At 48.9% G+C, this 17673-nt stretch overlaps 1 protein-coding gene across 1 annotated transcript in view; it reads left to right on the top strand.

The window, feature by feature from the left end:
- The window catches only part of Adgrd1 (adhesion G protein-coupled receptor D1), a 125216-nt gene that overhangs the window by 5814 nt on the left and 101729 nt on the right, over positions 1-17673 (top strand). Inside the window, exons 2-6 of the mRNA XM_036171637.1 lie at positions 1864-2180; positions 2272-2398; positions 2480-2516; positions 12673-12756; positions 17287-17409. Of these exons, the coding sequence (XP_036027530.1) occupies positions 1864-2180; positions 2272-2398; positions 2480-2516; positions 12673-12756; positions 17287-17409 (688 nt within the window). The remainder of the gene's footprint in view (positions 1-1863; positions 2181-2271; positions 2399-2479; positions 2517-12672; positions 12757-17286; positions 17410-17673) is intronic.

Raw genomic sequence — 17673 nt, 5'->3', positions numbered from 1 at the left:
GACACACTCTGCAGGGGTGACTATGGTACAGGTGTGAGTGCGATGTATATGCGCATGTGTGTTTGTGTATGTGTGTGTTTGCACATTTGGAGCAAGGTGGACCAAGTCTTGGCCTCGACTAAACTGAGGCACAGCTAACAGAAATCGGACTCAGTTGGGTGCTGAGGTGTGCTAAGGTGGGATTGTATAATTAAAGGAAGGTGCCACACATCAGGGGGTATCCTTGAATTCTGCAAAGGTGGGTTGAAGAGAAAGCATGGCCAGCTCTGGATGGGGCATGGGTAGGTAGGTGCCTCCTTTCTTTTTTGTGCATAATCAGTGTTTTCCCATGCCCAAGCAGACCCAGATCTTAGTGGAGTTCCCGGTTTAATCCACACCTGTACTTACTAATACTAATAAAGATTTTGGGGGTGCCAATGGGAATAAGCCTGCAATAAATACATGCATATTCACAAGGCACCGAGTCACACCCATCCACAACTACACTCATGCTTATTAACATTGTTTCTTTCTTTCTTTTTTTAAAAATTATTTTATTTTATTTTATGTGCACTGGTGTGAGGGTGTCAGTTTCCCTGGAACTGAGTTACAGACAGGTATGAGCTGCCATGTGGGTGCTGGGAATTGAACCTGGGTCCTCTGGAACAGCAGCCAGTGCCCTTAACCACTGAGCCATCTCTTCAGCCCTTAACATTGTTTCTTAAGGGTTTATTATTTTTACTTATGTGTATGTGTGTGAGGCTGCATGAGTTTATGTGCATCATATGTGTCTAGGTGTCTGAGTAGGCCAGAAGAGGTCGGTGGATGAATAGGCCAGAGGAGGCTGTTGGATCTCCTGGAACTGGAGTTTCAGATGGTTGTGAGCTGCCTCATGTGAGCGCTGGGTACTGGACTCAGGTCCTCTTCAATAGCAGTAAGTGCTTTTTAATTATTGAGACAACTCTCTGGCTCCATGTACTTATTAATGCTAACGACTCTGACGGTATTGTTGAGAATATGCCCTGATTATGTATACCCACACACCAACACACCCACACTCATCTACACTCATACTCACACAAACCCACACTCACTCTCACATCCATCCACCCCCACACATACCTTGCATGCCTACATGGCCACACTCATGCACGTCCACAGAATATACACACATCACATGCATACATTCTCACATCCCACTCCCCCCACATCTGTAGGACCACACACACACACACACACACACACACACACACACACACACATACTTGTGCACATCACAAGCACATAGTGACTAGGAAAGCACCGAGCAGAAATATATCTTAACATATGTAGACCCACACTCACCCACACCCTGTACATACTCCTGACACCTGCATCTCCCTACATTCATACCCTCACACACTTGCTCGCACCTACCTACACACTTTCACCCCATTCTCCATTCCTCACATATGCCTATTCTTACTTCCCATACCCACCTACACTATCCCTCAGTACCCACATGCTTCCATCCCCACTGCTCTCACACATACACTTACGTGTGCGCACACACACACCTACACACACTTTATCACCTCAAATACTTACATTCCCACCACTCACAAACATTCTCACAACTTCTCCCACATTTACACACACACACACACACACACACACACACACACACACACACACTCTATTACACTCACCCCCATCACACTCACCCCTCACGCACACACAGCTTGGGCTTGTCTGGCCACCTTTTGATGGGAAAGTCCTGGGAAAGGCTCAGCAGTTCCTAACAGACTAGTGTTAGGACCCAGGAAAGGCTGGAGTGGGACGGATATAAATAGAGGAGAACAAAGTTTGAGGCCCGCTGACATCACTCTGGCTCTCCACCCAAAGCCACGGCCTGGACTCTGGGCCAACGAGGTGTGGCAGAGCTCAGCTGCAGGAGGCAGCGGAGACATCACTGAGCTCCAGGCTGCAGAGCTGAGCTCTGAGCTCCGACTTGAGACAAGAAGCAAGTGCCTGCCAGCCCCAGGCCCAGGACACAGACTCCTGAGCCTACAGGCACCCGGAGGCCCTGGCCTGCCCAGCAGCAGCAGCAGCAGCAGCCAGGAGCTTGGAGATTCTGGTGGAGCCAAGGAGGAGTGCTCACCCAACCCAGCGCTGCATCCAGCCTTCGGGTCCCTGAAGACTCCAGTTCGGAGAGGAGAATCGTCCCAACTGCTCTCAGGCCCTATACAACACAAACTTTAGGGGACAGACTTTGTGGCCAGAAACCTGTGACGAAGATGTCCTTGTCCTCAGGAAGCTGGAGGTAGAGAGGCTCCCTGCAGGCTGTGGGGGATCCCACCGCCTGGTTCCCACCATGAGGGATCTACCGGCACTGCCTTGCTGCTGGGTCTGGCTACTCTGGTCTTTCTGCAGCTTCCAGGTAATGCCCCAGGCCACCAAGGCAGCTGGGATATGTCTGTGGAGGATATCCCCGTACTTAACCTGTGATCTTTCCTTACAGGTGTGTGGCACCCAGCCCAGAGCCCAGGAACATCCAGGTAAGGTCCCTCCTTGCTCTGATGGCTGTATGCTTTTCTCCTTGCCTTTGGGGGTACACCAGAAACCACTTGTTTACCACCCCCCACCCCGCATTGGAATCCTTACCCCAGAAAATACTTTCTGTCCTTTCAGACAACAACCCTGGTGTGACCAATGTCTTCAAGCTGGTGATGAGGAAGCTGGCCTCTGTCCCAGCTGCCTCTTCCTCTAACTCAGGTGCTGTCTTCTAATTAAGGAGACATGTCCTTCAGAGCAGAACATCTTTGGCTCTTTGGACTACACACTTGTGCCTACTTAGGGTCACCACCATGGAAACTCTCCCTGGTGCCTCCAGCTTTGTGGCACTTGGGCTGTCCTCCCAAGGGACCTGGACACCACTGTGTGGCATCTTTCAATTGTGCTGGACATGCACAGTGGAGGGTGGGGAGTGGGGAGGCATCAGGGCACTTGTCTCTGGCTGCTGTGGCTCCTCTTCTAGATACACAAGGATGACACTTGTTCGGAAGTCTGGATCACAGCCCTGTTACAGACAGGAGGGTTGTTCCATCTATAGCAGGGATGAACAGGCAGGTCCTCTGGGCCTAGGCTTCTTGTTGAAGGTCAGAGGGGAATGTCTGACCCATTGCTGGGAAAGCCTGGTGGGACAGGGTGAAGAAGTCAGTGACTCAGAGCTCTGAGAGACTGGGGTTCCTGGCAGCACCGATCAACTGGACCAGCCTGCCTCTAAAGAGGGGCCCTGCCCCACCAGTGCTGGCAAGCCAACATGGCAAGCGTGGTGAAGGCCAGCTACAGGATGTGGATCTGGAGAATATACCTGAAGCGGTGAGAGGGAAAGATCTCCCTCCCTGCTGAGACCGGGGGCTGCCCCGTACCAATAGGCATTGTCAGTCAGTGGGACTTTGAACTGAGTGTACTGCTGGTCTGAGGGGAGAAAGCTTCAAAGGATATTTTGCAGAATTTGACTTTTGACTGAGTTTCTGCACACATCCACACATGTCTATACAGACCCATACATGTCTGCACATACTTACTCATGTCCACACATGAGCAAGCATCCCAGACTCTGTAAACCTCAGTGGTGTCAGGAGAGCCTGGTTCCGTGTAGACACCTCACTCCTGACTGATGTAGGTAGAACAAAGCCTGTCCCGGTTGAGCATCCTTCGTAGAGGACCAGCAGCCATTCAGTTGTATCAGTTCGTGTGTACCACAGATAATGAAGGTAGAGCCCGAGGATGCCCGGAGCTAGGCCAGGGATCCTAGGTGCCTCTCAAAGTCCCTGTCTAGCCCGAGAGGGCTTCCTTTTGGTCCTCATTCCCATCCCTAGTAGCTTAGCCCTTCTCCCTCCTGCTTCTACCCAAAGACCATCTTCCCCTTCTCCCCTCCTTCCTTCCTTCCTTCCTTCCTTCCTTCCTTCCTTCCTTTCCTTCCTTCCTCCTTTCTTCCTTTCCTTCCTTCCTTCCTCCTTTCTTCCTTTCCTTCCTTTCTTTCCTTCCTTCCTCCTTTCTTCCTTCCTTCCTTCCTTCCTTCCTTCCTTCCTTCCTTCCTTCCTTCCTTCCTCCTTTCCTTCCTTCCTTCCTCCTTTCTTCCTTTCCTCCCTCCCTCCCTCCCTCCCTCCCTCCCTTCCTTCCTTCCTTCCTGCCTGCCTGCCATTTCTGTCCTTCATTTCTTTCATCCCCCCCCCCCACTCTACTTCCTCCCACTCCCCACACAGTTTTGTCTTTTCTTACATTTTGGACTTTGGCTATTTTTTTTGAATAATATTCAGCCCTCTCTGCAAAGGCCTCCTTGGATTTCTTCTCCTACCTCCAAAGCCAAGAAGCCCCGAGGGAGACTTTAGGAAAACCTGATCCCTGACAGACACCTCCACCCATGAGAGCCGCAGATGGGCACAGGGTTGACACATGAGCCAAGGGACTGTCCAGACACAGAGAGTGGGAGTCACTTGCCAAGGAAGGGAGTGGCCTTGGGTTTGCCTAAAGTAGTAGCTTAAGGACACAGAGCTGGCGCCCTCCTGTCCATACTCACCTGCGTGGCGGCCAGTCAATGGCAAGTCTGTAGCTGGAGTGGTTAGTTCAAGATCACAGAAGTGACATGACGCCATCTGGAGGGAGTTAGGGGAACTGACACCTAGGGTCACCTAGAAGTGAGTGATACAGGAAAGTCATGTTAAGATGGTATATTGCCTCATCCTGGCTCCAACCCTGTGCCTTCTGCACGAGGTAGGACTCAGAAAACAGTCACCAACCACCTTCCATGTCTTGTCTGTGTAAAGACAGGACCGTCATCCTATAAACAGAGTCCCAGTTGAGGCTACAGGCGATCTGCATTTTTCAGCTCCCTGTGTATAGGTGTCCACACTGGCCCAGGTCACCTGATAGCTTCTGGATTCTTGTATCTACCGTATGAGGGCACACTTAGTTTTAGAAATCTCAAAAATGGTATGCGGTCCTTTGGAGTGCCAACACCTTCTGAGTCTCCCTGTGGCTGTGACCGTGGGCTGTCATTCCAGCAGAATTATAGTAGCTGTAGTGAGAGCCCATTTAACCCAGGTTCCCACTCGATAGGGAAGCCAGGAGTGGAAGAGAGAATCCAGAGAGGGGACTGACCCCCACACTCACCCGAGACCCTCTCACACCCCAGGTCCTGATTCACAGCCCTCTGCTCCCCAGGACGACCTAGGAAGCTCCGAGGTTGGTGGATCCAAACCCATAAATGGCATTTGCCAAGATTGCAGGCCACTTTGTAAAAGTTTATAAACATGCCCTTTTATAGACGATGTTTGTAACGAAGGACTGAAAACTTGAGAAAAATAGGGAGCTGGGTTGTTACCTAGTTCCCTTCCAGGCCACTGGGACTGCCGACTCCAGTCCAGCCCCAGGCTTCACGGCTCTACTTGGGCGTGTAAAGCAGGTAGTGACAAGTCATTATTTGTGTAGTGGCTTACGAAGGACTTCTGCAACCACTGGGTCACAGCAGGAATGTCATTCTCCATCTTTGCTGGGCCAGTAAAAAAAAATGATATGTATTCACAATGGAGTTTTTAAAAGAAAATTTTATATGTAGGCATGTTTTGCCCACATGTATGTCTGCACACTGTGTGTGTGCCTGATGTCTGTGGAAGTCGGAGTACGGCAGCAGATCCCCTGGGACTGGAGTTACAGATGGTTGTGAACTGCCATGTGGGTGCTGGCAATTGAACCCACATCTTTTTGCAAGAACAGACAATGCTTGACCCATTGAGCTGCCTCTCCAGCTCCTATAATGGGATTTTTAAAAACAATGTTTATTCCATATCAAAAGCATGGGAATATAGCAAGTAGAGATTTTTCCCAAGGGATGCTAGATTTATAAATATATTTTATGCATGTAATTATATTCTGTGGTCATTCTATGTTTATGTTTAATTATATCCTGTCTAGTTGTTTTTATACTCTATCATTCATCCTACCTATATAGTTATGTTTTTAATTACTGACATTTAAAACGGGAGGCTGCAAATGCAGAAACCTGAATTTCTCTCTCTCTCTCTCTCTCTCTCTCTCTCTCTCTCTCTCTCTCTCTCTCTCACACACACACACACACACACACACACACACACACACACAGAGCAGAAGGGCTGTAACTGGATACAGCAAACACAGGATACAGAGGAGATGGGCCCCACCCTCTACCACCTTCAAAGACCAAAACATAGTCACGGAACCCCACCGAGAAAACAGAACACGATGTGTTGGAATCGGGATACTTCGTAAGGCGGGGAGCAGAGACCCAGATTCGGAAGAGGCCGCTATGAAAAACATGGGAAACAGTGTTGCAGACCACAGAGACAGTCAGGCAATGAGCTTTGGATGTCCAAGGCCAGCTGCAGAGGCAGAGAGACCAGCTTTTCTACCAGCCATTTCCGTGGTGTCCTGGTAGCAGAGGCCAAAGGAGCATTCCATAAGGGAGGTCCCTGACCCCAACGGAGCCAGGAGAAGAAGGAGAGATCAGAGACATGGAGGATCGGAGTGTTGATGCTCATCTCTCTCTCTCCCTCCCTTCCACCTCTCTCCTCAAAGCAAATTGATACTGGATTGGTGGAACATTAGTTACGCATGAGAAAGGAATTCTGTAGAACCGTCCTATAATTATGTTGTAGACTAAAAACCTTTTGCCCTCCTTCTTCCTTCTTTCTTCTGTCTCATCCGCCTCCTTACATTTCTTTCTTTCTCCTCTCCCTCCCTCCCTCCTCTTTTTCTCTGCCTTCCCCAGGCCCTTATTTTCAGCCCTTGAGGTCCTGTTCCCCGCTGAGAGACCTGCCTGCCGTCCCTGTGGGAGTCTGAGGCAGCCATGTGGCTAATGGCGACAGGCTTGTGTCACCTTTGCCTTTTTCCACAGAAGAACGAGGCTGTCTCGCTCTTACGAAACTTAGAGGACCGTGGGTGATCCCGCTCTGTTGGGCGTTTAGGGAACCTGTGGGCTGAGTCTAGCCCATCTTATTAACACCACACGATTTTAATAATAATAATCATAAAAAAAAACTGGTGATAAGTTGCCGTTAGGGGGAAATTTCAAAATCCAAAGGAAAACATCTGCATTTCTGACTTATCTTTCAAAAGTGGGGCGCCTTGAGTCAGCACTATGGTAGACGCCTATCACGCCAGCGCTCAGAGGCAGAGGCAGGACGATGGTGAGTTCATAGTCAGCCTGGTCTGGTCTGCCAAGGGAGGAGGCCTAGCTGTGATAAAATGGAAATGAATTAGGGAGCTGATTGCTGGGAAGGAATAATTGTCTTTCTCTCAGCATCCCTTAGTTGCCTGTAGTTCTTCGTCTAGGGTGGGGTGTGGTAAGATTTTCCCCTTCCACGTTGGCATGGCTATTGTGCACCCTGGTGGTTTTGTTTGTGCAGCCATATTGTTGAGGAATCATGGTGGAGGCCGCCCTGTTGTTTCTAGGAGCCATGGTCTCACAGCAGATTTCCTGGTCCTCTGGCTCTTAGGAATTTTCCACCTTTCCCTTCTGAGATATTCCCTGAGCCTTACGTGCGAGAGTTGTATTGTAGACATATCACCTGGGGCTGGGTTGTATGTAACGAGCATTACAAATAAAAAATGGGAGACCTGGTGATCCCAGGTGAACCTTCACACAGTGTGACACTGGTCTGGTCTAGGGTCAGACAGGCTGGCTGCCCTTGCCTGCCTGCACTCTCCTGCTCCAAGGCTGGCCACCGCTTGGTGGAGACTGATCTGGCCTCTCTGGCCTGGCTCCTGTGTCCAGCTGTCTGGCTTGTTAACCACCTAGAATGTCATCCTCCTCGGGACTCACCTGACCCCACACTACTTCCTCTCCAGTGGCCTTGTCCCCTGACTTCCCACGTGTAGACAGACTCATGTTGCAGTCAGAGGACAATGGGAACGGTGTGCGTGCCTTGTACTGTCTCGGGGTTCATGCCAGCACTATGGTGATAACATGTTCAAACCTTTCATCCTGTCTCCTTTGCATGGGCTGGTTCTGGGGTGACTCCATACCTTCACGGGTCAACCTTTCTGCCCAGAACTGGCTGTCGCCTTGTTCCCCAGAGATGGCAGGAGGGACACTGTGTCCGAGTGGCTTAGTGGCGGAGGTGGATTCTGAAGACCCAACAGTTGCTCTTTGTGAAATAGATGTTCCTTCTGCTTCCAATATTTCTCCCGCATGAATTGAATAACAAGCCCATGAGGGTTTTTAAAACCGAATATCCTTAGTTTCTGGGCTTAAAAATAAAAATTAGAAGTTGAAAATGAAGGCTTTGTATTTTTGCATCTCTGAGTTCCGGCATCTCACAGTTGGAGACTGCCCAGCACTGCTTCCTGGCTGCATGTGGGAGTTAGGCCTTGATTAATTTCCTTAGACCCCACTGGAGGACTTTTTCTGGTTTTGGCTTGCATTTGGGAGTTGTATGGGAACGCGGAAGGGCCAGGAGAAAGCCGTGAAGGTTAATATCTCCAATTCGACAGGATTCAGAATCATCTGGGAGGCAAAGCTCAGGCATGCATGTGGAGAATTATCTAGATTAGGTTGATTGAGATGGAAAAACTCACTGTTGTTGTCTGTTTGCCGTGGCTGTGATAAAACACTTTGACCAAAAGCAACGGTAAAGGGAGAAAGGGTTTATCTGGCTCACACTCCCAGGTCAGAGTCCATCACTGAGGGAAGTCAGGGCAGGAACTCAAGCGGAAACCATGGAGGACACTGGTTACTGGCTTATTCTTTGACTCAAGCTAAGTTAGCTTTGTTTGTTTGTTTGTTTGTTTTGAGACAGGGTTTCTCCATGTAGTTTTGGTGCCTATCCTGGATCTCGCTCTGTAGACCAGGCTGGCCTCGAACTCACAGAGATCCACCTGTCTCTGCCTCCCGAGTGCTGGAATTGAAGGTTGTATGCCATAATGCCTGGCTATCTCACCTTGATTTTTTTAAAAAATTTATTTGTTTTAGGGTTTTTTGTTTGTTTGTTTTTGTTTTTGTTTTGTTTGTTTTTCAAGACAGGGCTTCTCTGTGTAGCCCTGTCTGTCCTGGAATTTGATTTGTAGACCAGGCTGGCCTTGAACTCACTGAGATCTGCCTGCCTCTGCCTCCCGAGTGCTGGGATTAAAGGTGTGCGCCCCCACTGCCTGGCTTATTTTAATTATTTTTGAAACTGATTCTTACTCTGTAGACTAGGCTGACCTGGAATTCACTATCCCCCTGTCTCACCTTCTCTAGTGCTGGGATTGAAGATCTGTACTACTATGCTTGGCTAAATTATTTATTATTATTTATTATTTTTAATCAGTAGCTTTTCTTTTACATTTACTTATTTCTCTCTCTCTCTCTCTCTCTCTCTCTCTCTCTCTCTCTCTCTGTGTGTGTGTGTGTGTGTGTGTGTGTGTGTGTGTGTATGGGCATACCACAGTGCATATACGCAGGTCAGAAGGAAACTTGAAGGAGTTGGTTCTCTCCTTCCACCCTGTGGATCTGGCAATTGAACTCAGGCTGGCAGACTTGGCGGCACACACTTACCGAGCCATTTCACTGACCCGCCTTATTTTGTATTGGTTTCTTCTAAAAACACAGAACCTGTTGTGTCCGTGGTACACCACGTCTTCTCTTGGTGTGGACACACACTGTGGGATCAGGGTAGACTTCCATCGCCACAGACACTTATTCTTCATGGTAAAGATATCCAAACTCCTTTCTTTCAGCTTCTTTGCTTCCCACCCCCCCCCCTCTGTCTTTCTGAGACAAGGTTTTGCTCTGTGGCCCAGGCTGGCCTCAAATCCCTGATCCTCCTGCCTCCGCTTCCTGGGAATTTAACTGACTCTCTCTGCTAGCTTTTGAGATTCGTTGGGACATGGCTGCTCTCTGTAGTCAATCCCCTGTGAAGCAGAACAGCAGAGATCCCTACCCCTGTCTAGCCACAATGTGGTAAATGTTGAGAGAGAGAGAGAGAGAGAGTTAGTTTGTTGCTGGGCATGGAGCCTAGGGTTTTTCCGCATGCTAGACAAGCATTCTACCAGCAAGCTGTGGACCCAGCTCTTTTAAAGACCACTCCATATCAACCCATGCACATCATTCTCCATCATTCCTCCGGCTGCTCACCAGCTCCCTTCACATACATACATGCTGATTATTTAGTCAGATTTCCTCGGCTGAGCATCCAGGCCACTCTCTGGTGTTTCATCCTGTGGGAACATTCCACAACAAATACTTTTGTATACAGGTCTTTGATCATACATTTGAGAGCCTCTGGGGTATAAATTCCTAGGAATAGAGTTACTTCACTAAAGAGAACGTGTCTTTAACCTCTGCAGAGACTTAGCCAAATGGTCTCTCTAGAAAGGCCAAACCGATGCTGACTCGCTCTGAACCTCTGTCAGAGCTGACCAGCTTCACACTCTCGGTGGCCATGCCAACCAGAGAAGTCTGGCTGACTGTCCTCTGTAGTCTTTCCAATCCTGGGATGCACTGAGCAGTGTTGGGAGGGTGAGCTCCTTTAAAAATAATTAAAAAACAGTCTGCATTTTTTTCCTCCAACTGTCTTACTGTGCCTACGCTTTCTGTTGATTCCCTTCTCATTAATAGGTTTTTTCTCTCTTTCTCCTTCCTTCCTTCCTTCCTTCCTTCCTTCCTTCCTTCCTTCCTTCCTTCCTTCCTTCCTTCCTTCCTTCCTTCCTTCCTTCTTCCCTCTCTCCTTCCCTCCCTCCCTCCTTCCCTCCTTTCTCTGCTGTCTGAGGATTGAATCCAGGTCCTCACACATATTATGTGAATACTCTACACTGAACCACATTCCTGGCCCACAGGAATTTTAATAATACAGTAAACCAAATACATCTAAAAAAGAAATAAACGTGTGTTTCTGTCATATATACTTCGAGAACGTTGTCTCAAAGTTTGATTCGGTTTATTTCCTACATAGAAATTTTCAAAATCAGCTAAGTGTAAGACCCCAGAAAGCTTCTATTTATGTATGTATTTATTTGAATCAGGGTCTCATGCAGCTCAGATTGACCTAGAACTCACTATGTCATGGAGGCTGGCATTGAACTTCTAACCCTTCCACCTCCCAAGAGTGGGGGAAGGGTGCGTTGGAGTTGGGGTGATGGAGATGAGGGAGCTCTGGGTAGTTCACAGATGGCTACTTCAAAATGTTATAATTGTTATGATTGAAGGGCAGAGAGAGTCCCCTAAACCCTAATTTCATGTGGCCACAAGGCACAGGTCAGCGTACCTGGCTCACCTTTTTCTTTTTAGATTGGATCTCACCATGTAGCCCAGGCTGACCTCAAACACAGAGATCCCCTTGCCTCTGTCTCCCAAACTGAGATTAAAGCCACGTACCCTGCACCACCACCACCACCACCCCACCCCCCCCCCCCCCCCCCCCGCCTCTCCTCCCACTGAACATCTGTCTATGTGCGTGGTACACAATGTCGTCTCACGGCAACCTCCATGCTTGTCCCTAGCTCCCCTCAAGCCCTCTGCTGTCCTTATCACCTCTAGTACGGACACCCCCCCCCCCCCCCCCCCCCCCCCACCCCCCCACCATGGCCTCTCCAGGTCCTCTTAATTATTCTTGGCTATAACTATTCTTTTGTTTTGTTTTGTTTTTCGAGACTGGGTTTTTCCTGTAGCTTTGGAGACTGTCCTGGAACTTGCTTTGTAGCCCAGGCTGGCCTGGAACTCACAGAGATCCACCTGTCTTTGCCTCCTGAGTGCTGGGATTACAGGTGTGTGCCACCACTGCCCAGCTAAAAAGAATAAGTTTTTTTTTGAACTGAGGATTGAACTCAGGGCCTTGAGCTTGCTAGGCAAGTGCTCTATCACTGAGCTAAATCCCCAACTCTTCTTGTTTATTTTTATGTTTTTGGTGTGTGTGTGTGTGTGTGTGTGTGTATGTGTGTACAGGGTCTCAAAAACTCTCACTGAACCAGAACGCATGTTTTAGCTAACCTGGCTGGCCTGTGAGTTCCTAGGATCCCCGTGTCTCCGCCTCCCCAGCATTGGAATCATCAGCATTTATCACCCCACCTGGTTTCTTGTGGGGTTGGGAGATAGAACTCAGGTACTCAATGCCTGTGTGGCCATCAGTCTGTCAACTGAGCCATCTTCCCAGCCCTCCAGCAGGAATTCCACTTCTCTTTACAAATAGGGGGAGGATGTGCGATCTTGCGGGTTACTGTTAAAAGACACACAGGAGTGTTTGTCAGAGGCCCCTCTCATGCCTGGCATCTTCTCCCTGGGAAGTCATTTTAAACCTTGTTTCATTCTGTGGTCCAATTATATCAGATGTTGCCTCTAAAGCCACTCCAAGTAACAGCACAATAATGGGCATTTCTACCTTTTCCCTACACTAATGGGCAGCTCCTAGCCCTGTATCGACATGCACGGGGCTTTTGTTTCCTTGAGTTAAGAGATGTCCCTCCCTATTTGTCCTGCTCTGTCCAATTAAGAAACTAGCCATTGATTTCTAATTTAAAGTGGTGGTTTCTGTTTAACCAGGAGCGTGTATTGAATTTTCTTAATGCCTTTTCAGCCAAGTCCGTGGTCACCACGACAGTCCCACTCTTTTTCAATCTCTGAGTGCTCGGGTCACAGCTCTTATCTCCAGGTCCTTCCTCCCTAATTGTGATTTAAACTTTCTGGTCCTTTCTCTGCAGGGTTTGCAGTCCTGGCTTCTGCTTCTCATTACTGGCCATTGGAAAATGTGGATGGGATCCTTGAGCTTCAGGACACAACTGGAGGTAGACAAGGGTGGTGAGAATGTCTGCAGTGTGGGCATAGCTCCTCCTAGGGGCGTAGGGAGGTGAAGATGCTTGCAGGCATGGGGATAGCGCCTCCCAGGGGCTGGGGCATCTGGAGAGAGGGAAGGACTCTAGATGCCCCAGGACGCATTGGAGCTGGAGCAATGGAGATGAGCGATCACTCTGTGGTTCACTGATGGTCACTGCAAAGTGTTTTATAAGAACATCTATACATTGTTACAACAGAAGGGCAGGGTTTCCTAAACCTTAATCAGTGTACAACCTTCTGCTCTGGTGTGAGTCTGGGTGGTTGTTTGTGGGCAGACAGAGCTGAGTAGCCACAACAAGCTGATATGTGGATTATGATGAACTGTGACAGACTGTCTTGGCTTAAGGTCACTGTTTCCCAAAGCAAGGTGTCCCCTGTCTACCAAGCACTTAGCCAAATACCAGCCAATATCTCCTAAGCTGTTCTTCCTGGTGTTAACTCCACAGGAGACGTCAGGGGCTCTGTCTCACTGAACTCAGACCATAATATTGGAGAAACTCAGGACAGTTGTGAGCATGTTCATTCCAACAAGAACTCTTTTTTTTTTTTCCAAGACAGGGTTTCTCTGTGTAGCTTTGCGCCTTTCCTGGATCTCGCTCAGTAGATCAGGCTGGCCTCGAACTCACAAAGATCCACCTGCCTCTGCCTCCCGAGTGCTGGGATTAAAGGCGTACGCCACCACCGCCTGGCAAGAACTCCTTTTTAAAAAGTATTGATTCAGAATTAATTTTGAAGGTCTTCCACTTTATTTTTATATACTTGCTGCTCTTTTGAGTGTCAAATGTGGGGACACATACACACACACACACACACACACACACACACACACACACACACTTATGGCATTGTTCTGTATATACACAGGTTCCCATGCAATGCATTCAAAACACTGCAGGTGAGCATGCTGCCCGCCCCTGGCATCTTCCTCTTTGATATAACTCAAGCACAGTGGGAAACTGTCGCAGGAGGTTCTAAAATGTCTCCCTAAAACCTTGGAATCCAGGGGCTGGTTGAGGTAGTTTAGCGAGTAAAGGCACTTGCTGCCAAGCATCTTGACTTGAGTTCGATTCCCGGGATTTCCATGGTAGAAGAAGTAAATCCAGATTATCCTCTTACCTTAACTTATGCCTCATGGTATACACAAGCCCCATTCTCTAGAATAGAAAAAGAGTTGGCAATAAGGTTTAGTAGATAAAGGCACTTGCTCTCAAGACTCACAATCTGAGTTCAATCTCCAGGACCCACATGGTAGAAGGGGGAAAGCACACTCTCTTCAAGTTGTCTTCTGACCTTTACATACTTCTGTGTCATGCAAGCACGTGTGTGTGTGTGTGTGTGTGTGTGTGTGTGTGTGTGTGTGTATGTGTGCATATACAACAGGTACATGTGTATCTTAAAAACAAAAATAAGTAAATAATTTTTTTTAATTAAAAGTAAACTAAAACAAAAATCTTCCAAGTCTAGAAGCCCTAGCTGGGGTCTTGGAGCTGGTGGTGGGTGTGGCCTCTGTGAAGGGCTCAGCCTGATTATACTGTATCCTCCATCCTTTGTGGACTCTCTCCTGTGGTAAGATGCTGGTAGCCCCTGCAGACTGTATGGTAGCCAAGAATTTTTCCACTCTGCTGTAGTAAGAAGGGTGACAACACCCTGTGCTAGCTGGTGTGTTGGATCAAGGGAAAACAGACCATTGGCCTTTGTCATGTTCTAAGTTTCTTCTCTGGAAGTCTTTATTCTGAAACCCCTGCGAGGCGATCACCTAGATAAGTGGAAGAGCATTGTTCGGGACCCCAGAGCCCCTATCCCAGGCATTTTTACCCAGCTCACTGCTGCTGATTAAGTCAGTAGCTTCTGGTGTTCTGAAGCCCTACAATCACCCAGACCCTCAGCAGGAACTCCTCAGTGCCTCCATGCCTGTCCCCACACTGCGCAATGTGGTGCTGACACTGTGGCTTCCTGTTGGAGCCTCCTCTGCGGTCTCTGTTGCCGAACGGGTGTGTGTCATCACGAGAGCAGGTTCCCCAGGATGGAGAGACAAGCTGGGATCTACCAGCACCTCTCAAGGCTCCGGATGCCACCTCCTGGACGTGCAGCAGCCCTTTGTCTGTGGTCGAACCCTCTGTTGTCTCGTCTGCTGCCACCTCACACAGCTGTTTTTCCACAGCAGTGTTTGTCTCTCGTGGGTCCTTCCCATTGCACCCCTTCCCCGTGTTGTTAGCACTGCTTCGTGAACGGCTGAGTTCAACTCTACATCTCTCAGCTACACATCCGGGTGGGAGCAGGAGCCAGCAAATTGAGACGGTTATCTGCTCGATTGTGGCCCAGGTTGGCAGTGACCCAACTCAGGGGGCCATCGGAGCCGGCGGCGTTGGAGTCTGCTGAAGAGACCTGTGGGTGGAGGTGGATGTGGGAAGGAGAAGCCCGTCCCCTGTGTGCTGGGGTGAGAGATGTACTGTTTCCATGTGTCTCACGTCACTCATGTGGTGTCTTCTCTTTTGTCGTCCCACCCAGCGTTGCGAACCCACAACCTCACTGTGCCTCCCTCCCACAATGCTACCTTTGTCTTTACCAATGACTCCGCTTACTCCAACTTCTCTGCGACTGTAGGTGAGCACCGGGTGCTTGGGCCCGTCACATTTGGAGCCCAGGGAAGTTAAGGACCGGTCTAATCTGGTTCTGTAGGACTCACTTGGCTGGGAAAGGAGTGGGTGGCCAGGTGCAAGTGATGGACGTCAAGTGAGAGCCAGGGTGTTGGGAAAAGCCACACAGGCTTCTGGCTCAGGAAGCCTCCTTGATAGGCGTGTCTGGAAGGGGTGGAGGCTCTTCTACAATGCCAGACTCTTTCAAATCAGTCATTTGATCTCAGAAGCAAAAACAAGCAGGTCCCAGATCTTTCCTAAACACTGAAAATGGATTCGCCCTCCCCATTTTTAGAGACGAGGTCTATGTCGCTCAGGCTGGCCTCAAATTCTCTGTGTAGCCAAGAATGAACTCCTGCTCCTCCTGCCTCCCAGTGCTAGGATTCCAGCTGAACACCACCATGCGTGGAAGAGACTGGAGTTTGGAATACATTGTGTTCTTTGTGGGGTGGGGCTTGGGGGAGGCTAACCCTGCCCAGTTCCTGGACACCGCAAGTTGATTTTAAAACTCAGGCAAAAATCTAGTCTCACAAACATCCCATCAGCATTTCTGCAGCTGTATTCTGAAAACTCTTTAGGAGCCATTTTGGAAGACACGCCCACTCAAGTCAGATGATCGCCAGTTAACCCAGAGCCTGTGATTCCCTTGAGCTCGGAACTGAAGGGACAACAGTGATGGGCATAGAAAGCCTGTTCAGATTGTGTACACCTCTCTCTCTCTCTCTCTCTCTCTCTCTCTCTCTCTCTCTCTCTCTGTCTCTTCTTTGCACATCATCCAATTTCTCTCTCCACTGTGGGCTGTTTAGCATCTCTAAATGATTTTACTAAGCAAGCAGTCTGGTTCTTGGGCCTGAGCAGTCTGGCTCAGTTATCTGGTGGGTAGTTATCCATTTAGTGAAGTAAGATATAGCCCTCCCATGGCAACCCATGGATTAGTAGAACGAGAGGGTTTAAACAACGGAGCCCTTGCATGGAGTTCCACATGACAGGGAGTGTTGCACCTAGCCAGTTATACATGTGAGCAGTGTCTAGATCGTGAATGCACACTTGGCCAGTAGCCAGAAGGTTGGCATACACTATCAGCCTCCTTATTCCTATGCAGATTGTGGCAGTCTCTGGGTAATGCTCATCCTGATGCATAGCGAGAGCCCATTACCAACCGTTTCTAGAGTCTTTGCTTATCTGTCTATAAAGCAACCACCTTGCTTCGGCCGTGGGACACACCAGCCATGGCACATGACAAAAAAAAAAAAATCACGGACTGAGCTGTGTTGGAGACAGGGGTTTGTGGCTCTCCAGGATTGCTGTTGGCAGACCCTTTAGGGGACTTTCCAAATGACACTGTGTTTCCTCCTGGGTCTGGACATGGCTCTAAAACTGACGTTGCATACACAGAGAGGACCGCATGCTTCAGTGAGTAGCCAGCAAGATCGATCTGCAGCAGTGGCCTCACAATTAAAAAATGAGAGTGCTCCATCCAGAACGCTCAGCGTGAGGCAGAGTGGGAAGGACCCTCACAGCAGGAGTGTGAATGGTATTTAGGGGTTCCACAGTTGACAAATATGTCAGTTACAATATTGTCACAGTAAAATACAGGTTATGCTGACTTGTCATTAATAGAAAGGTAATAATTTAACACTTAAACTTATGAATCATTCACACTCTCACTATCAATAATTAAGTGTTAGTGGATGCGATTACTACCAAGGAATAATGTGTGGCATGAAGTATGCATTAGGAAGGAAGATAGCCCTGGGAACTCATTTGTAAGTTGCGTGTAAGTCTGACGTGTGTTTAGTCTCCTGGTGGCCACCGGGTGACTGACTTGTCCGTTTCCTCTCTTAGATATCATGGAAGGGAAGGTCCACAAAGGTATTTACCTCAAGGAAGAGAAGGGTGTGGCGTTCCTCTACTATGGCAGCTTCAAGTCATCCTGCATCAGCAACCCGGCCCAGTGTGGACCTGAGGGTGAGTTGGGGCTGAGATGTACGCTACCTTGCTAGTGGCACATGTGAACAGACTGAGTACATGTGTGCACGTATGTGTGCACGGGCATGTGTGTGTGTGTGTGTACTCAGTAAATGTGCCCATCCTCCAGAGACGGTCACTGGGTGTCCTTTTCTATCACTCTGTGCCTCATCCCTCTGAGGTGGAATCTCTCCTTGGCCCTGGAACTGGGCTCACAGCTCTAGCCATCTTATAGCATTGGGGTTATAGGTGAAACTTACCATG

This window comes from Onychomys torridus, chromosome 22 (genome assembly GCF_903995425.1).
Source record: "Onychomys torridus chromosome 22, mOncTor1.1, whole genome shotgun sequence".
Classification (NCBI taxonomy): Eukaryota; Metazoa; Chordata; class Mammalia; order Rodentia; family Cricetidae; genus Onychomys; species Onychomys torridus.
Note: the sequence above shows the minus strand (reverse complement) of the source record. Positions and strands in the feature narration are given on the sequence as shown.